The sequence below is a fragment of the Oncorhynchus masou genome, chromosome 29 (genome assembly GCF_036934945.1).
Source record: "Oncorhynchus masou masou isolate Uvic2021 chromosome 29, UVic_Omas_1.1, whole genome shotgun sequence".
Lineage (NCBI taxonomy): Eukaryota > Metazoa > Chordata > Actinopteri > Salmoniformes > Salmonidae > Oncorhynchus > Oncorhynchus masou.
In genome coordinates, this window is record NC_088240.1 from 100,689,342 (window position 1) to 100,710,937 (window position 21,596).

The 21,596-nt window shown below is 46.8% G+C and overlaps 1 protein-coding gene across 1 annotated transcript in view; it reads left to right on the forward strand.

Annotated features, from left to right (window-relative positions):
- Positions 1-21,596, forward strand: part of LOC135521074 (ribonucleases P/MRP protein subunit POP1-like) — a 40,884-nt gene that overhangs the window by 16,149 nt on the left and 3,139 nt on the right. The window contains 9 exon segments of the mRNA XM_064947006.1: positions 3,412-3,623; positions 4,570-4,856; positions 5,570-5,663; positions 6,416-6,524; positions 7,050-7,169; positions 8,681-8,802; positions 12,067-12,255; positions 14,473-14,627; positions 17,201-17,389. Of these exon segments, the coding sequence (XP_064803078.1) occupies positions 3,412-3,623; positions 4,570-4,856; positions 5,570-5,663; positions 6,416-6,524; positions 7,050-7,169; positions 8,681-8,802; positions 12,067-12,255; positions 14,473-14,627; positions 17,201-17,389 (1,477 nt within the window).

Consider the following 21,596-nt stretch of genomic DNA (forward strand, 5'->3'; position numbering starts at 1 on the left):
GAACTGGGCTATAGTAACTATAGTGACAGTATGGAACTGGGCTATAGTAACTATAGTGACAGTATGGAACTGGACTATAGTAACTATAGTGACCGTATGGAACTGGGCTATAGTAACTATAGTGACAGTATGGAACTGGACTATAGTAACTATAGTAACAGTATGGAACTGGACTATAGTAACTATAGTAACAGCATGGAACTGGACTATAGTAACAGTGTGGAACTGGGCTATAGTAACTATAGTAACAGCATGGAACTGGACTATAGTAACAGTGTGGAACTGGGCTATAGTAACTATAGTAACAGCATGGAACTGGACTATAGTAACTATAGTAACAGTATGGAACTGGACTATAGTAACTATAGTGACCGTATGGAACTGGGCTATAGTAACTATAGTGACAGTATGGAACTGGACTATAGTAACTATAGTAACAGCATGGAACTGGACTATAGTAACAGTATGGAACTGGACTATAGTAACTATAGTGACCGTATGGAACTGGGCTATAGTAACTATAGTGACAGTATGGAACTGGACTATAGTAACAGCATGGAACTGGACTATAGTAACTATAGTGCGTATGGAACTGGACTATAGTAACTATAGTGACAGTATGGAACTGGACTATAGTAACTATAGTGACAGTATGGAACTGGGCTATAGTAACTATAGTGACAGTATGGAACTGGACTATAGTAACTATAGTAACAGCATGGAACTGGACTATAGTAACAGTGTGGAACTGGGCTATAGTAACTATAGTAACAGTATGGAACTGGACTATAGTAACTATAGTGACAGTATGGAACTGGGCTATAGTAACTATAGTGACAGTATGGAACTGGACTATAGTAACAGCATGGAACTGGACTATAGTAACAGTGTGGAACTGGGCTATAGTAACTATAGTAACAGCATGGAACTGGACTATAGTAACTATAGTGACAGTATGGAACTGGGCTATAGTAACTATAGTGACAGTATGGAACTGGGCTATAGTAACTATAGTAACAGCATGGAACTGGACTATAGTAACTATAGTGACAGTATGGAACTGGGCTATAGTAACTATTAGTGACAGTATGGAACTGGACTATAGTAACTATAGTAACAGCATGGAACTGGACTATAGTAACAGCATGGAACTGGACTATAGTAACTATAGTAACAGTATGGAACTGGACTATAGTAACTATAGTGACCGTATGGAACTGGGCTATAGTAACTATAGTGACAGTATGGAACTGGGCTATAGTAACTATAGTAACAGCATGGAACTGGACTATAGTAACTATAGTGACAGTATGGAACTGGGCTATAGTAACTGTAGTGACAGTATGGAACTGGACTATAGTAACTATAGTAACAGCATGGAACTGGACTATAGTAACAGTGTGGAACTGGACTATAGTAACTATAGTGACAGTATGGAACTGGGCTATAGTATCTATAGTAACAGCATGGAACTGGACTATAGTAACTATAATAACAGTATGGAACTGGACTATAGTAACTATAGTGACCGTATGGAACTGGGCTATAGTAACTATAGTGACAGTATGGAACTGGGCTATAGTAACTATAGTAACAGCATGGAACTGGACTATAGTAACTATAGTGACAGTATGGAACTGGGCTATAGTAACTATAGTGACAGTATGGAACTGGGCTATAGTAACAGCATGGAACTGGACTATAGTAACTATAGTGACAGTATGGAACTGGGCTATAGTAACTATAGTAACAGCATGGAACTGGACTATAGTAACTATAGTGACAGTATGGAACTGGGCTATAGTAACTATAGTGACAGTATGGAACTGGACTATAGTAACTATAGTAACAGCATGGAACTGGACTATAGTAGCAGTATGGAACTGGACTATAGTAACTATAGTGACCGTATGGAACTGGACTATAGTAACTATAGTGACCGTATGGAACTGGACTATAGTAACAGCATGGAACTGGGCTATAGTAACAGCATGGAACTGGACTATAGTGACAGTATGGAACTGGACTATAGTAACTATAGTGACAGTATGGAACTGGACTATAGTAGCAGTATGGAACTGGACTATAGTAACAGCATGGAACTGGACTATAGTAACTATAGTGACAGTATGGAACTGGGCTATAGTAACTATAGTAACAGTATGGAACTGGACTATAGTAACTATAGTGACAGTATGGAACTGGGCTATAGTAACTATAGTGACAGTATGGAACTGGGCTATAGTAACTATAGTGACAGTATGGAACTAGGCTATAGTAACTATAGTAACAGCATGGAACTGGACTATAGTAACTATAGTGACAGTATGGAACTGGGCTATAGTAACTATAGTAACAGCATGGAACTGGACTATAGTAACTATAGTGACAGTATGGAACTGGGCTATAGTAACTATAGTGACAGTATGGAACTGGACTATAGTAACTATAGTGACAGTATGGAACTGGACTATAGTAACTATAGTAACAGCATGGAACTGGACTATAGTAACAGTGTGGAACTGGACTATAGTAACTATAGTGACAGTATGGAACTGGGCTATAGTATCTATAGTAACAGCATGGAACTGGACTATAGTAACTATAGTGACCGTATGGAACTGGGCTATAGTAACTATAGTGACAGTATGGAACTGGACTATAGTAACTATAGTAACAGCATGGAACTGGACTATAGTAACAGTATGGAACTGGACTATAGTAACTATAGTGACCGTATGGAACTGGGCTATAGTAACTATAGTGACAGTATGGAACTGGACTATAGTAACAGTGTGGAACTGGACTATAGTAACTATAGTGACAGTATGGAACTGGGCTATAGTAACTATAGTAACAGCATGGAACTGGACTATAGTAACTATAGTAACAGTGTGGAACTGGACTATAGTAACTATAGTGACAGTATGGAACTGGGCTATAGTAACTATAGTAACAGCATGGAACTGGGCTATAGTAACTATAGTGACCGTATGGAACTGGACTATAGTAACTATAGTGACCGTATGGAACTGGACTATAGTAACTATAGTGACAGTATGGAACTTGGCTATAGTAACTATAGTAACAGTATGGATCTGGGCTATAGTAACTATAGTGACAGTATGGAACTGGGCTATAGTTTAGTGAAATCACCATAGCAACGGCGTACCGGCTTGTGTTTGCCGCCAGCCTCTTCCTTGCTTTCTTGTCCCGCTCTGCCGACTGGTATGACTGATCTTTATGTCCCTCGTCTAAACACAGCATCAGTCTCGATTTATAGACAAGTATTTCAGTATAAAGTTTGAAAATGTGAATCAACTGTACGAAAAAGCTTTGAGTCGGGTGGTCTAACAAATATGCGACTCGCTGCTTTACGGTATTATTGACGATGACTTGTTGTACCTGCAGGGCCTACGTTTGCAGCAGCCATGTGTGTGTCAGGCAGGAGACAGGGCAGTGTGGTGGTGTACAGAGCAGGACAGTACCCTCTCCAGCCCCTGGGGCCTGTCACTTTCCTCTGGAGACCCACAACGCAGGGCCGGGGGGGCCAGGAGGACCAGGGCTCCCAGGGATCAACACACAGACAGCTGTGGATCTGGGCTCACCCCACCATGAAAACGGTCAGTAGTAGAAGTATTGAACAACCATTCAACTATTCATTGATTGTGTAATGTCTTGTTGTCTATAATCTGGTGAACTCAGATGTCCCCTTTGGGATCGGTAAAGTACTATCCAATCAGATGTCCCCTTTGGGATCGGTAAAGTACTATCCAATCAGATGTCCCCTTTGGGATCGGGAAAGTACTATCCAATCAGGTGTCCCCTTTGGGATCGGTAAAGTACTATCCAATCAGGTGTCCCCTTTGGGATCGGTAAAGTACTATCCAATCAGGTGTCCCCTTTGGGATCGGTAAAGTACTATCCAATCAGATGTCCCCTTTGGGATCGGTAAAGTACTATCCAATCAGGTGTCCCCTTTGGGATCGGGAAAGTACTATCCAATCAGGTGTCCCCTTTGGGATCGGTAAAGTACTATCCAATCAGGTGTCCCCTTTGGGATCGGTAAAGTACTATCCAATCAGATGTCCCCTTTGGGATCGGGAAAGTACTATCCAATCAGATGTCCCCTTTGGGATCGGTAAAGTACTATCCAATCAGGTGTCCCCTTTGGGATCGGTAAAGTACTATCCAATCAGATGTCCCCTTTGGGATCGGTAAAGTACTATCCAATCAGATGTCCCCTTTGGGATCGGTAAACTACTCTCCATTCTGACTGTGCCCCGTGTCGTGACTGTGCCCCGTGTCGTGACTGTGCCCCGTGTCGTGACTGTGCCCCGTGTCGTGACTGTGCCCCGTGTCGTGACTGTGCCCCGTGTCGTGACTGTGCCCCGTGTCGTGACTGTGCCCCGTGTCGTGACTGTGCCCCGTGTCGTGACTGTGCCCCGTGTCGTGCCCGTGCCCCGTGACGTGCCCGTGCCCCGTGACGTGACTGTGCCCTGTGTCGTGCCTGTGCCCTGTGTCGTGCCTGTGCCCTGTGTCGTGACTGTGCCCTGTGCTCTGTGTCAGGACCTCCTCCCAGAGCTGCAGGCTGTCTGTCAGTGTTCTGAGGCTGTCCTTCCACCTGCTCCAGTGGACCTCCCTGTCCCACAGCCAGCCCCAACCCCCACCTTGGCCCCCGGTCCTGGGGCTGGTCCTGAGGCGGTGCAGGCCTCTGGTTCTGGTTCTAAGAGGAAGTGGTCCTCCAGGGAGCCTGAGGCTGCTGGGCCACCAGCCAAGAAGCTCCTGGGATACAGTACCATTTCTGCTACCACACCCATCACCTGGAGGTCCAGTACCACTGGTATAGTCATCAGGTGGGTTCTGACTGGTACCACTGGTATAGTCACCAGGTGGGTTCTGACTGGTATAGTCACCAGGTGGGTTCTGACTGGTATAGTCACCAGGTGGGTTCTGACTGGTACCACTGGTATAGTCACCAGGTGGGTTCTGGCTGGTACCACTGGTATAGTCACCAGGTGGGTTCTGACTGGTATAGTCACCAGGTGGGTTCTGACTGGTATAGTCACCAGGTGGGTTCTGACTGGTATAGTCACCAGGTGGGTTCTGACTGGTACCACTGGTATAGTCACCAGGTGGGTTCTGACTGGTACCACTGGTATAGTCACCAGGTGGGTTCTGACTGGTACCACTGGTATAGTCACCAGGTGGGTTCTGACTGGTATAGTCACCAGGTGGGTTCTGACTGGTACCACTGGTATAGTCACCAGGTGGGTTCTGACTGGTACCACTGGTATAGTCACCAGGTGGGTTCTGACTGGTACCACTGGTATAGTCACCAGGTGGGTTCTGACTGGTATAGTCACCAGGTGGGTTCTGACTGGTATAGTCACCAGGTGGGTTCTGACTGGTACCACTGGTATAGTCATATTTAGAGTTTTCTGTCAATTTTATAAACCCCTCCCTTTATAAAACCCCTCCCTTTATAAAACCCCTCCCTTTATTTAAACCCCTCCCTTTATTCTCAACCATGTGGACTTCCTGAATGTTGTTGTTTACTGTTTTGCAGTGACCTCACCATGGAGATGGTGCGGTATCGTCTGATTGGACCTCTATCACATTCCGTTCTGACTGAAACCCTGGCCCCTGCCACACTCTGTGATGTAAGAACCTGGGATGATTTATCTAGGAACCAGCTAAGAACCTGGGATGATTTATCTAGGAACCAGTTAATCACCTGGGATGATTTATCTAGGGACCAGCTAATCACCTGGGATGATTTATCTAGGGACCAGCTAATCACCTGGGATGATTTATCTAGGGACTAGCTAATCACCTGGGATGATTTATCTAGAGACCAGCTAATCACCTGGGATGATTTATCTAGGGACCAGCTAATACCCTATCACCTGGGATGATTTATCTAGGGACTAGCTAATCACCTGGGATGATTTATCTAGAGACCAGCTAATCACCTGGGATGATTTATCTAGGGACCAGCTAATACCCTATCACCTGGGATGATTTGTCTGGAGGCCGGCTAATCACCTGGGATGATTTATCTAGGGACCAGCTAATACCCTATCACCTGGGATGATTTGTCTGGAGGCCGGCTAATCACCTGGGATGATTTGTCTGGAGGCCGGCTAATCACCTGGGATGATTTGTCTGGAGGCCGGCTAATCACCTGGGATGATTTGTCTGGAGGCCGGCTAATCACCTGGGATGATTTGTCTGGAGGCCGGCTAATCACCTGGGATGATTTGTCTGGAGGCTACATCCTGTTTGTTCCAGTGTAAGGTGTTTTACCTAGATACTACATCCTGTTTGTTCCAGTGTAGGGTGTTTTATCTAGAGACTACATCCTGTTTGTTCCAGTATAAGGTATTAGTCAGGTGTTTTATCTGTATTCCAGGCTACAGGTAAATCCAGACCATCCCCCTTCTGGTGGCCAGATCACTGCAGCGACAACTGTAACATGTCTCTTCATCAACAACAAGCTGGTGTCTTCAACATGCTCAGAGGTGGGTTCCTCTCAACTACATTCCTCATTCATTACCTACATTCATTAGATTAGATCAGGGCTCTCCAGCCCTGTTCCTGGAGAGAGACCCTCCTGGAGGTTTCAACTCCAGCCCTGTTCCTGGAGAGAGACCCTCCTGGAGGTTTCAACTCCGACCCCAGTTGTAACTAACCTGATTCAGCTTATCAACCAGCTAATCATTAGAATCAGGTGCACTAGATTGGGGTTGGAGTTAAACCCTACAGGAGGGTAGCTCTCCAGGAACAGGGTCAGAGTTAAAACCTCCAGGAGGGTTTCTCTCCAGGAACAGGGTCAGAGTTAAAACCTCCAGGAGGGTCTCTCTCCAGGAACAGGGTCAGAGTTAAAACCTCCAGGAGGGTCTCTCTCCAGGAACAGGGTCAGAGTTAAAACCTCCAGGAAGGTCTCTCTCCAGGAGCAGGGTCAGAGTTAAAACCTACAGGAGGGTCTCTCTCCAGGAACAGGGTCAGAGTTAAACCCTCATGTATGTCCTGTCTCCTCCCCTCAGGTGTGTACTCCACAGCGGAGGTCCCAGCCGGCTCAGTTCTGGGTCTGACGGTGGATGACCCCAGATTGACCTTACCAAACAAGAGAAGCAAGGCCGTGTCCGACATCAGGAAGGCACAAGGTAACCCCCGAGCCAGTAGCCATGGTAACCCCCAAGCCAGTAGCCATGGTAACCCCTGAGCCAGGAGACAGGGTGGGGGTGGTTCAGACAGGTCCGATATAGTTTACATTACATCATTAGTTCTCCTTTAGGGTGATTCTACCTGGGCCATGTTCAGAACACAACCTTTTCCATCAGAGTGAAACTGTGAACGTAGCCAACTACCTAATATTCAAATAAGAACGTATGCAAGAGAATGTCATAGATTTGTTCCCTGCTGAACAGGACCCTGTGATGGTGATGGGTCCTGAGGTTCTGTGGGTCCTGAGGTTCTGTGGGTCCTGAGGTTCTGTGGGTCATTCTCAGGTCCTGTGCTCCTGGGGAGTTTTTAGCTCGTCCATGCAGATGTCCCGGGTTCGAATCCTGGCAGGACCCTGTGCTCAGACCACGCCCTCAGAGGTTCACACCCACTTCCTTATTTATCTTTGTCGTACCTGGCTGGAGGTTGCATCACCCACTTTCTTATTGACCTTTTAGTACCTGGCTGGGGGTAGCATCACCCACTTCCTTATTGACCTTTTAGTACCTGGCTGGGGGTTGCATCACCCACTTTCTTATTGACCTTTTAGTACCTGGCTGGGGGTTGCATCACCCACTTCCTTATTGACCTTTTAGTACCTGGCTGGGGGTTGCATCACCCACTTCCTTATTGACCTTTTAGTACCTGGCTGGGGGTTGCATCACCCACTTCCTTATTGACCTTTTAGTACCTGGCTGGGGGTTGTATCACCCACTTCCTTATTGACCTTTTAGTACCTGGCTGGGGGTTGAATCACCCACTTCCTTATTGACCTTTTAGTACCTGGCTGGGGGTTGCATCACCCACTTCCTTATTGACCTTTTAGTACCTGGCTGGGGGTAGCATCACCTACTTCCTTATTGACCTTTTAGTACCTGGCTGGGGGTTGCATCACCCACTTCCTTATTGACCTTTTAGTACCTGGCTGGGGGTTGCATCACCCACTTCCTTATTGACCTTTTAGTACCTGGCTGGGGGTTGCATCACCCACTTCCTTATTGACCTTTTAGTACCTGGCTGGGGTTGCATCACCCACTTCCTTATTGACCTTTTAGTACCTGGCTGGGGGTTGCATCACCCACTTCCTTATTGACCTTTTAGTACCTGGCTGGGGGTTGCATCACCCACTTCCTTATTGACCTTTTAGTACCTGGCTGGGGGTTGCATCACCCACTTCCTTATTGACCTTTTAGTACCTGGCTGGGGGTTGCATCACCCACTTCCTTATTGACCTTTTAGTACCTGGCTGGGGTTGCATCACCCACTTCCTTATTGACCTTTTAGTACCTGGCTGGGGGTTGCATCACCCACTTCCTTATTTAGTGGATGTAGGCCCTATAGAGCTACTCGGTGAAGCTGTAGATGTCGCCAACTCGTTGTGTGCTTCCTCTGGCCTACTCAACACCGTTTGGTGACCCCTGAGTGCCTGGTCATATGCCCTCTGTTGTTTCAGGAGGGAACGAGGAGAGGAGGAGGGAACTGATGTTGAAGGGGATCCCTGAAGCCCTCAGCCAGAGTTCCCTGTGGGACCGGTCTGTCCGCGACAACGTCACACACAACAAGATGACAGACCAGGTACTGAGCCATAGCACCATGTCTGTTAATATATCATATATCATTACTAAATGTATGAAGACTCTACCCAGGGTATGTCCCACGGGAAGAAGGGTCACTAAATGTAAGTCCTCCTGGAGACTCAACCCAGGAAGAAGAGTCACTAAATGTAAGTCCTCCTGGAGACTCAACCCAGGAAGAAGGGTCACTAAATGTAAGTCCTCCTGGACACTCAACCCAGGAAGAAGGGTCACTAAATGTAAGTCCTCCTGGACACTCAACCCAGGAAGAAGGGTCACTAAATGTAAGTCCTCCTGGACACTCAACCCAGGAAGAAGAGTCACTAAATGTATGTCCCCCTGGAGACTCAACCCAGGAAGAAGAGTCACTAAATGTATGTCGTCCTGGAGACTCAACCCAGGAAGAAGAGTCACTAAATGTATGTCCTCCTGGAGACTCAACCCAGGAAGAGTCACTAAATGTAAGTCCTCCTGGAGACTCAACCCAGGAAGAAGAGTCACTAAATGTATGTCGTCCTGGAGACTCATCCCAGGAAGAAGAGTCACTAAATGTATGTCCTCCTGGAGACTCAACCCAGGAAGAAGAGTCACTAAATGTATGTCCTCCTGGAGACTCAACCCAGGAAGAAGAGTCACTAAATGTATGTCCCCCTGGAGACTCAACCCAGGACGAAGAGTCACTAAACGTATGTCCTCCTGGAGACTCAACCCAGGAAGAAGAGTCACTAAACGTATGTCCTCCTGGAGACTCAACCCAGGAAGAAGAGTCACTAAACGTATGTCCTCCTGGAGACTCAACCCAGGAAGAAGAGTCACTAAATGTACGTCCTCCTGGAGACTCAACCCAGGAAGAAGAGTCACTAAATGTATGTCCTCCTGGACACTCAACCCAGGAAGAAGAGTCACTAAATATATGTCCTCCTGGAGACTCAACCCAGGAAGAAGGGTCACTAAATGTAAGTCCTCCTGGACACTCAACCCAGGAAGAAGAGTCACTAAATGTATGTCCTCCTGGAGACTCAACCCAGGAAGAAGAGTCACTAAATGTATGTCCTCCTGGAGACTCAACCCAGGAAGAAGGGTCACTAAATGTAAGTCCTCCTGGAGACTCAACCCAGGAAGAAGAGTCACTAAATGTAAGTCCTCCTGGAGACTCAACCCAGGAAGATCAGACCAATATGTTTTCCTCGTATTTGATTGTTCTTCATGAATCCACGCTGCTGTTTAATTGAATCCTTGACTGCGTTTGTACCCAGGTTTCTATCCAATTGGGGACAGATTTTAACGTGAATATAAAACAATCAGCATTTAAACACAATAAGCACATCATCCCGGCAGATGTGTTTCCATCACATTGACTTGTTGCAGGTTAAAGTCTGTGTGTGTGATGACGTAGGGCACATAAACATACCTTCTGTTGTTAAATTCCCTAATCTATTAACAATACAAGTTAGATGGGTTACCATCACATTCACAGAAACTGTTTCCTGTCGGGTTCTGGAGCGTTCACAGAAACTGTTTCCTGTCGGGTTCTGGAGCGTTCACAGAAACTGTTTCCTGTCGGGTTCTGGAGCGTTCACAGAAACTGTTTCCTGTCGGGTTCTGGAGCGTTCACAGAAACTGTTTCCTGTCGGGTTCTGGAGCGTTCACAGAAACTGTTTCCTGTCGGGTTCTGGAGCGTTCACAGAAACTGTTTCCTGTCGGGTTCTGGAGCGTTCACAGAAACTGTTTCCTGTCGGGTTCTGGAGCGTTCACAGAAACTGTTTCCTGTCGGGTTCTGGAGCGTTCACAGAAACTGTTCACTGACGGGTTCTGGAGCGTTCACAGAAACTGTTTCCTGTCGGGTTCTGGAGCGTTCACAGAAACTGTTTCCTGTCGGGTTCTGGAGCGTTCACAGAAACTGTTTCCTGTCGGGTTCTGGAGCGTTCACAGAAACTGTTTCCTGTCGGGTTCTGGAGCGTTCACAGAAACTGTTTCCTGTCGGGTTCTGGAGCGTTCACAGAAACTGTTTCCTGTCGGGTTCTGGAGCGTTCACAGAAACTGTTCACTGACGGGTTCTGGAGCGTTCACAGAAACTGTTCACTGTCGGGTTCTGGAGCATTCTCTATAGACAACAGTTCACTGTCAGGTTCTGGAGCATTCTCTATAGACAACAGTTCACTGTCAGGTTCTGGAGCATTCTCTATAGACAACAGTCCACTGTCAGGTTCTGGAACATTCTCTATAGACAACAGTTCACTGTCAGGTTCTGGAACATTCTCCCTAGACAACAGTCCACTGTCAGGTTCTGGAGCATTCTCCCTAGACAACAGTCCACTGTCAGGTTCTGGAGCATTCTCTATAGACAACAGTTCACTGACAGGTTCTGGAGCATTCTCTATAGACAACAGTTCACTGACAGGTTCTGGAGCATTCTCCCTAGACAACAGTTCACTGACAGGTTCTGGAGCATTCTCCCTAGACAACAGTTCACTGACAGGTTCTGGAGCATTCTCCCTAGACAACAGTCCACTGTCAGGTTCTGGAGCATTCTCCCTAGACAACAGTCCACTGTCAGGTTCTGGAGCATTCTCCCTAGACAACAGTCCACTGTCAGGTTCTGGAGCATTCTCCCTAGACAACAGTTCACTGACAGGTTCTGGAGCATTCTCCCTAGACAACAGTCCACTGTCAGGTTCTGGAGCATTCTCCCTAGACAACAGTTCACTGTCAGGTTCTGGAACATTCTCTATAGACAACAGTTCACTGTCAGGTTCTGGAGCATTCTCCCTAGACAACAGTCCACTGTCAGGTTCTGGAGCATTCTCTATAGACAACAGTTCACTGACAGGTTCTGGAACATTCTCTCTAGACAACAGTTCACTGACAGGTTCTGGAGCATTCTCCCTAGACAACAGTCCACTGTCAGGTTCTGGAGCATTCTCTATAGACAACAGTTCACTGACAGGTTCTGGAGCATTCTCTATAGACAACAGTCCACTGTCAGGTTCTGGAGCATTCTCTATAGACAACAGTTCACTGTCAGGTTCTGGAACATTCTCCTGGTTTACCACGTCGTAGTACAACGTAGCATATCATGGCCAGACATAATACATTTTTACCAACAAAATAAATATCATACCATGTCTAAGGAACATTTTTCCGTTGACATTTTGTGAAATTGCATCACACCTGTGGTGATTTATTTTATACGGTGTAACTTGCATAAAAACTTTGTAAGGAAACGTGATTTGTCTCCCATATCCAGTCTTCTCTCTGTCTGCAGGAAGTAAACAGACTGCGTAATGATGTTCTGGTCCCAGGCTCCAGACTCCCCACCCCCCTGCAGGGTAGAGTACCCGTCCTACTGGTGCAGCAGTCTGGGAAGAGCCAGGGCACAGAGATGGGGTCCTGGGGGGCGGGATGGGACCTGCTGCTACCCAAGGCCTGGGGCATGGCCTTCTGGGTCCCTCTGGTATGGACCACACATTCCCTATATAGTGCACTACTATAGACCAGGACACACCCTATTCTCTATATAGTGCACGACTCTAGACCAGGGCCCAATGGCACCCTATTCCCTATATAGTGCACTACTCTAGACCAGGACCCACCCTATTCCCTATATAGTGCACTACTATAGACCAGGACCCACCCTATTCCCTATATAGTGCACTACTCTAGACCAGGACCCACCCTATTCTCTATATAGTGCACGACTCTAGACCAGGGCCCACCCTATTCCCTATATAGTGCACGACTCTAGACCAGGGCCCACCCTATTCCCTATATAGTGCACGACTCTAGACCAGGGCCCACCCTATTCCCTATATAGTGCACGACTCTAGACCAGGGCCCACCCTATTCCCTATATAGTGCACGACTCTAGACCAGGGCCCACCCTATTCCCTATATAGTGCACGACTCTAGACCAGGGCCCACCCTATTCCCTATATAGTGCACGACTCTAGACCAGGGCCCACCCTATTCCCTATAGTGCACGACTCTAGACCAGGGCCCACCCTATTCCCTATATAGTGCACGACTCTAGACCAGGGCCCACCCTATTCCCTATATTGTGCACGACTCTAGACCAGGGCCCACCCTATTCCCTATATAGTGCACGACTCTAGACCAGGGCCCACCCTATTCCCTATATAGTGCACTACTCTAGACCAGGACCCAATGGCACCCTATTCCCTATGTAGTGCACGACTCTAGACCAGGGCCCAATGGCACCCTATTCCCTATATAGTGCACTACTTTAGACCAGGACCCACCCTATATAGAGCACTACTCTAGACCAGGACCCACCCTATTCCCTATATAGTGCACTACTATAGACCAGGACTCACACTATTCCCTATATAGTGCACTACTATAGACCAGGACCCACCCTATTCCCTATATTGGTCACTACTTTAGACCAGGACCCAATGGCACCCTATTCCCTATATAGTGCACTACTCTAGACCAGGACCCACCCTATTCTCTATATAGTGCACTACTCTAGACCAGGACCCACCCTATCCCCTATATAGTGCACTACTCTAGACCAGGACCCACCCTATTCCCTATATAGTGCACTACTCTAGACCAGGACCCACCCTATTCCCTATATAGTGCACTACTCTAGACCAGGACCCACCCTATTCCCTATAACTAAAGTAGTAACCCTCTCCAGGTAGGTAGAGGAGAGGTAACTAAAGTAGTAACCCTCTCCAGGTAGATAGAGGAGAGGTAACTAAAGTAGTAACCCTCTCCAGGTAGATAGAGGAGAGGTAACTAAAGTAGGAACCCTCTCCAGGTAGGTAGAGGAGAGGTAACTAAAGTAGGAACCCTCTCCAGGTAGGTAGAGGAGAGGTAGCTAAAGTAGTAACCCTCTCCAGGTAGGTAGAGGAGAGGTAGCTAAAGTAGTAACCCTCTCCAGGTAGGTAGAGGAGAGGTAGCTAAAGTAGTAACCCTCTCCAGGTAGATAGAGAAGAGGTAGCTAAAGTAGTAACCCTCTCCAGGTAGGTAGAGGAGAGGTAGCTAAAGTAGTAACCCTCTCCAGGTAGGTAGAGGAGAGGTAACTAAAGTAGTAACCCTCTCCAGGTAGGTAGAGGAGAGGTAACTAAAGTAGTAACCCTCTCCAGGTAGGTAGAGGAGAGGTAACTAAAGTAGTAGCCCTCTCCAGGTAGGTAGAGAAGAGGTAACTAAAGTAGTAGCCCTCTCCAGGTAGGTAGAGGAGAAGTAACTAAAGTAGTAACCCTCTCCAGGTAGGTAGAGGAGAGGTAACTAAAGTAGTAACCCTCTCCAGGTAGATAGAGGAGAGGTAACTAAAGTAGTAACCCTCTCCAGGTAGATAGAGGAGAGGTAACTAAAGTAGTAACCCTCTCCAGGTAGATAGAGGAGAGGTAACTAAAGTAGTAGCCCTCTCCAGGTAGGTAGAGGAGAGGCACCCTATTCCCTATAACTAAAGTAGTAACCCTCTCCAGGTAGATAGAGGAGAGGTAACTAAAGTAGTAACCCTCCTCTCCTTCAGGTTTATAGTGGAGAGGTAACTAAAGTAGGAACCCTCTCCAGGTAGATATTCCCTATAACTAAAGTAGTAACCCTCTCCAGGTAGATAGAGGAGAGGTAACTAAAGTAGTAACCCTCTCCAGGTAGATAGAGGAGAGGTAACTAAAGTAGTAACCCTCCTCTCCTTCAGGTTTATAGAGGAGTACGTATCGGAGGGCTGAGGATGAGCCTGAAACACGCCCAGAATAAAGGAGAGCCTCACTTTCCCCACGACTACCCAGACTGCCCTGCAGGAGCACGCTTCCAGGAAGAGCAGGAGGCTGAGCTGCTGGCCAAGTTCAGGAGGTGAGGAGAGGGTCGGTTTCACGTGATGGAGCTCCAGGTGTGTTGAGGAGAGGGTTGGTATCACCTGATGTAACTCCAGGTGTGTTGGTATCACCTGATGTAACTCCAGGTGTGTTGGTATCACCTGATGTAACTCCAGGTGTGTTGGTATCACCTGATGTAACTCCAGGTGTGTTGAGGAGAGGGTTGGTATCACCTGATGTAACTCCAGGTGTGTTGGTATCACCTGATGTAACTCCAGGTGTGTTGGTATCACCTGATGTAACTCCAGGTGTGTTGGTATCACCTGATGTAACTCCAGGTGTGTTGAGGAGAGGGTTGGTATCACCTGATGTAACTCCAGGTGTGTTGGTATCACCTGATGTAACTCCAGGTGTGTTGGTATCACCTGATGTAACTCCAGGTGTGTTGAGGAGAGGGTTGGTATCACCTGATGTAACTCCAGGTGTGTTGGTATCACCTGATGTAACTCCAGGTGTGTTGGTATCACCTGATGTAACTCCAGGTGTGTTGGTATCACCTGATGTAACTCCAGGTGTGTTGGTATCACCTGATGTAACTCCAGGTGTGTTGGTATCATCTGATGTAACTCCAGGTGTGTTGGTATCACCTGATGTAACTCCAGGTGTGTTGAGGAGAGGGTTGGTATCACCTGATGTAACTCCAGGTGTGTTGGTATCACCTGATGTAACTCCAGGTGTGTTGAGGAGAGGGTTGGTATCACCTGATGTACTCCAGGTGTGTTGATGAGAGGGTTGGTATCACCTGATGTAACTCCAGGTGTGTTGAGGAGAGGGTTGGTATCACCTGATGTAACTCCAGGTGTGTTGAGGAGAGGGTCGGTATCACCTGATGTAACTCCAGGTGTGTTGGTATCACCTGATGTAACTCCAGGTGTGTTGAGGAGAGGGTTGGTATCACCTGATGTAACTCCAGGTGTGTTGGTATCACCTGATGTAACTCCAGGTGTGTTGGTATCACCTGATGTAACTCCAGGTGTGTTGGTATCATCTGATGTAACTCCAGGTGTGTTGGTATCACCTGATGTAACTCCAGGTGTGTTGAGGAGAGGGTTGGTATCACCTGATGTAACTCCAGGTGTGTTGGTATCACCTGATGTAACTCCAGGTGTGTTGAGGAGAGGTTGGTATCACCTGATGTACTCCAGGTGTGTTGATGAGAGGGTTGGTATCACCTGATGTAACTCCAGGTGTGTTGAGGAGAGGGTTGGTATCACCTGATGTAACTCCAGGTGTGTTGAGGAGAGGTTGGTATCACCTGATGTAACTCCAGGTGTGTTGAGGAGAGGGTCGGTATCACCTGATGTAACTCCAGGTGTGTTGGTATCACCTGATGTAACTCCAGGTGTGTTGAGAGGGTTGGTATCACCTGATGTAACTCCAGGTGTGTTGAGAGGGTTGGTATCACCTGATGTAACTCCAGGTGTGTTGAGAGGGTTGGTATCACCTGATGTAACTCCAGGTGTGTTGAGGAGAGGGTTGGTATCACCTGATGTAACTCCAGGTGTGTTGAGGAGAGGGTTGGTATCACCTGATGTAACTCCAGGTGTGTTGAGGAGAGGGTTGGTATCACCTGATGTAACTCCAGGTGTGTTGGTATCACCTGATGTAACTCCAGGTGTGTTGGTATCACCTGATGTAACTCCAGGTGTGTTGAGGAGAGGGTTGGTATCACCTGATGTAACTCCAGGTGTGTTGAGGAGAGGGTCGGTATCACCTGATGTAACTCCAGGTGTGTTGGTATCACCTGATGTAACTCCAGGTGTGTTGGTATCACCTGATGTAACTCCAGGTGTGTTGGTATCACCTGATGTAACTCCAGGTGTGTTGAGGAGAGGGTCGGTATCACCTGATGTAACTCCAGGTGTGTTGAGAGGGTTGGTATCACCTGATGTAACTCCAGGTGTGTTGAGAGGGTTGGTATCACCTGATGTAACTCCAGGTGTGTTGAGAGGGTTGGTATCACCTGATGTAACTCCAGGTGTGTTGAGAGGGTTGGTATCACCTGATGTAACTCCAGGTGTGTTGAGGAGAGGGTTGGTATCACCTGATGTAACTCCAGGTGTGTTGAGGAGAGGGTTGGTATCACCTGATGTAACTCCAGGTGTGTTGGTATCACCTGATGTAACTCCAGGTGTGTTGAGGAGAGGGTTGGTATCACCTGATGTAACTCCAGGTGTGTTGGTATCACCTGATGTAACTCCAGGTGTGTTGAGGAGATGGTCGGTGTCACCTGTAACTCCAGGTAAAAGGGGGTGTCTGGTAGTGTTTGATAAAGTCTAACTCACTGGTATTCTGAATGTTTCATACGGTATATAATGTCTCTCAAACCAACATATTGATACAGGATCTGTGTTAACATTGAAGACTCAAGTCAGATTACTGGTGAGAGTTTAACATAAACTATCCTTTGAGTTTGATATTTCAACTGAGCTCATTTCATCAAGTGGAGGCTCATGACTGGGTTATATATTATTGTTACATAAAAGGCTGGGCTCCCCCTCGTGCACTGAAACAGCTTGACTAGAGCATGACCCCTTGACCTCTGTATAGGCGCCCACCAGCCAAACGGACCAATTACATCAAACATGGCTGCCTGGCTCCGTTCCGTTGTCCCTGGCAACAGCTGGTCGAGGAGTGGGAGCTGATCGTGAAAGAGGAAGGAGGAGGAGGAGGAGAGGAGGCAGTCGCATCAATGGAACAGGAAGTGACATCACCACAGAGTAACTTCACAGTCTTGAGGTAGATGCCACTCTGTATATGTTAGGGATAAACACGGAGCACATTATCTGGATACAACGGACCCCGTGGTAGGAAGAAGGATCCGCTCGGTGCAGTGATGTACGGTTATGAGGCATGTGTTGTTGGGTCTATTTCAGAGGTGTCCCAATATCTCTTCCAACTGTCTGAAGTTTATTCACACTCTAGAATGCCCTTCTACCCAATCAGAATCGAGTATTCAACAAAACAGACGTGTGTGTGTGTGTGTGTTGTGTGACGGACGGGGTTGGCTTCGACTGTTGTCAACGTGGAAACTGTATTTTGTCTCCCAATGTTTATTGAAAACATACATATATTTGCAAAATGAGCAATTGTTGTCTCTCAAATACATCGTTAGTTGTTGTCGGTTAGCTAGCGAATGTTAACCATATTAGCGTAGACATGAGATGGCCGACCTCGCTTCCCTCCTCAGAAAAATATGCCGTATTTTTTTTATGTACTATTTGTTACCCCGACAAGCATTTCGCTACTCGCATTATCTGCTAACCATGTGTATGTGACCAGTTTAATTTGGGGTGGCAGCGTAGCCTAGTGGTTAGAGCGTTGGACTAGTAACCGAAAGGTTGCAAGTTTGATTCCCCCAGCTGACAAGGCACATATCTGTCGTTCTGCCCCTGAACAAGGCAGTCATTGAAAATAATAATTTGTTCTTCACTGCCTGTATATGCTGGGGAGGGTTTAAATAAAGGTCAAATCAAATTTGACATCAGTCGAAACACCGAATGGTATCAAGAACAAGATAACGAGCTGAAACGAGTCCCCACAAGGCAGCTTCTTGCTGTCTGACCAACCAGAATCATGACAACACACGGCCTTGTCTCATTGTAGTGACGTTGTCAACTAACCCGTCTAGAAGACTTCTACTAGCTTATAGTCCTGCTTAGCCCATGTTTTCACAAATGACTGGTACTTGTATTGGTCCTCCTGCAATGATAGGAACTTTCCTTTACAAAACCTAAGTCAAACGTCCTCCTTCATTGTAGTGACGCTGTCAACTAACCCGTCTAGAAGACTTCTACTAGCTTATAGTCCTTCTTATGTTTTCACAAATGACTGGTACTTGTATTGGTCCTCCTGCAATGATAGGAACTTTCCTTTACAAAACCTAAGTCAAACGTCCTCCTTCATTGTAGTGACGTTGTCAACTAACCCGTCTAGAAGACTTCTACTAGCTTATAGTCCTGGTTATGTTTTCACAAATGCCTGGTACTTGTATTGGTCCTCCTGCAATGATAGGAACTTTCCTTTACAAAACCTAAGTCAAACGTCCTCCTTCATTGTAGTGACGTTGTCAACTAACCCGTCTAGAAGACTTCTACTAGCTTATAGTCCTTCTTATGTTTTCACAAATGACTGGTACTTGTATTGGTCCTCCTGCAATGATAGGAACTTTCCTTTACAAAACCTAAGTCAAACGTCCTCCTTCATTGTAGTGACGTTGTCAACTAACCCGTCTAGAAGACTTCTACTAGCTTATAGTCCTGGTTATGTTTTCACAAATGCCTGGTACTTGTATTGGTTAATGTTTTGTTTTGTTCAGGAAAGTTCCTAAGTCAAACGTCCCCCTTATATCCTGTTAGGCCTCTATTCAATCTGTATCACGGTAGTTTAGCGTTACAGCGCGATTTGACATTTAAAGGCGATGTTACCGCGGAAGTGGAGACTGCATTCACGGTGAACCTGGCATATGTCGGCTCAATGGGAAATTATCTTTCAATTCTATATCGGAATCTGTAGCGCTTCGGCCTTAAACTGAATAGAGTCATGAATCTGTAGCTCTTCGGCCTTAGACTGAATAGAGTCCTGAATCTGTAGCGCTTCGGCCGTAGACTGAATAGAGTCCTGAATCTGTCGCGCTTAAATAGACTGAATAGAGTCCTGAATCTGTAGCGCTTCGGCCGTAGACTGAATAGAGTCCTGAATCTGTAGCGCTTTGGCCGTAGACTGAATAGAGTCCTGAATCTGTAGACTGAATAGAGTCCTGAATCTGTAGCGCTTCGGCCGTAGACTGAATAGAGTCCTGAATCTGTAGCGCTTCGGCCGTAGACTGAATAGAGTCCTGAATCTGTAGCGCTTCGGCCGTAGACTGAATAGAGTCCTGAATCTGTAGCGCTTTGGCCGTAGACTGAATAGAGTCCTGAATCTGTAGACTGAATAGAGTCATGAATCTGTAGCGCTTCGGCCGTAGACTGAATAGAGTCCTGAATCTGTAGCGCTTCGGCCGTAGACTGAATAGAGTCCTGAATCTGTAGCGCTTCGGCCGTAGACTGAATAGAGTCCTGAATCTGTAGCGCTTCGGCCTTAAACTGAATAGAGTCCTGAATCTGTAGCGCTTCGGCCGTAGACCGAATAGAGTCCTGAATCTCAATAGAAAGTGTTTTTCAGTACCTCTAATATTAGTTTCATCCTCTCCTCTGCATAACTTATAGTATTCATTCATAATGTTTCACCTTTTATGAAACCCCTGTTGTTTTAATAATGACTTGCCCTTTTACCCCCCACAGTGTAGAGTAGTGTCTGACAGATCTGATAACCCCTCCCAGCATACCTTTCATGATGAGAACATAACCCCTCCCCAGCATACCTTTCATGATGAGATCATAACCCCTCCCAGCATACCTTTCATGATGAGAACATAACCCCTCCCCAGCATACCTTTCATGATGAGAACATAACCCCTCCCCAGCATACCTTTCATGATGAGAACATAACCCCTCCCCAGCATACCTTTCATGATGAGAACATAACCCCTCCCCAGCATACCTTTCATGATGAGAACATAACCCCTCCCCAGCATACCTTTCATCATAACCCCTCCCCAGCATACCTTTCATGATGAGAACATAACCCCTCCCCAGCATACCTTTCATGATGAGAACATAACCCCTCCCCAGCATACCTTTCATGATGAGAACATAACCCCTCCCCAGCATACCTTTCATGATGAGAACATAACCCCTCCCCAGCATACCTTTCATGATAACCCCTCCCCAGCATACCTGTCATGCTGAGAACATAACCCCTCCCCAGCATACCTTTCATGATGAGAACATAACCCCTCCCAGCATACCTGTCATGAGAACATAACCCCTCCCCAGCATACCTGTCATGATGAGAACATAACCCCTCCCCAGCATACCTGTCATGATGAGAACATAACCCCTCCCCAGCATACCTTTCATGATGAGAACATAACCCCTCCCCAGCATACCTTTCATGATGAGAACATAACCCCTCCCCAGCATACCTTTCATGATGAGAACATAACCCCTCCCCAGCATACCTTTCATGATGAGAACATAACCCCTCCCCAGCATACCTTTCATGATGAGAACATAACCCCTCCCCAGCATACCTTTCATGATGGGAACATAACCCCTCCCCAGCATACCTTTCATGATAACCCCTCCAGCATACCTTTCATGATGAGAACATAACCCCTCCCCAGCATACCTTTCTTGATGAGAACATAACCCCTCCCCAGCATACCTTTCATGATGAGATCATAACCCCTCCCCAGCATACCTTTCATGATGAGATCATAACCCCTCCCCAGCATACCTTTCATGATGAGAACATAACCCCTCCCCAGCATACCTTTCATCATAACCCCTCCCCAGCATACCTTTCATGATGAGAACATAACCCTCCCCAGCATACCTTTCATGATGGGATCATAACCCCTCCCCAGCATACCTTTCATGTTGGGAACATAACCCCTCCCCAGCATACCTTTCATGATAACCCCTCCCCAGCATACCTTTCATGATGAGAACATAACCCCTCCCCAGCATACCTGTCATGATGAGAACATAACCCCTCCCCAGCATACCTGTCATGATGAGAACATAACCCCTCCCCAGCATACCTTTCATGATGAGAACATAACCCCTCCCCAGCATACCTTTCATGATGAGAACATAACCCCTCCCCAGCATACCTTTCATGATGAGAACATAACCCCTCCCCAGCATACCTTTCATGATGAGAACATAACCCCTCCCCAGCATACCTTTCATGATGGGAACATAACCCCTCCCCAGCATACCTTTCATGATAACCCCTCCAGCATACCTTTCATGATGAGAACATAACCCCTCCCCAGCATACCTTTCATGATGAGAACATAACCCCTCCCCAGCATGCCTTTCTTGATGAGAACATAACC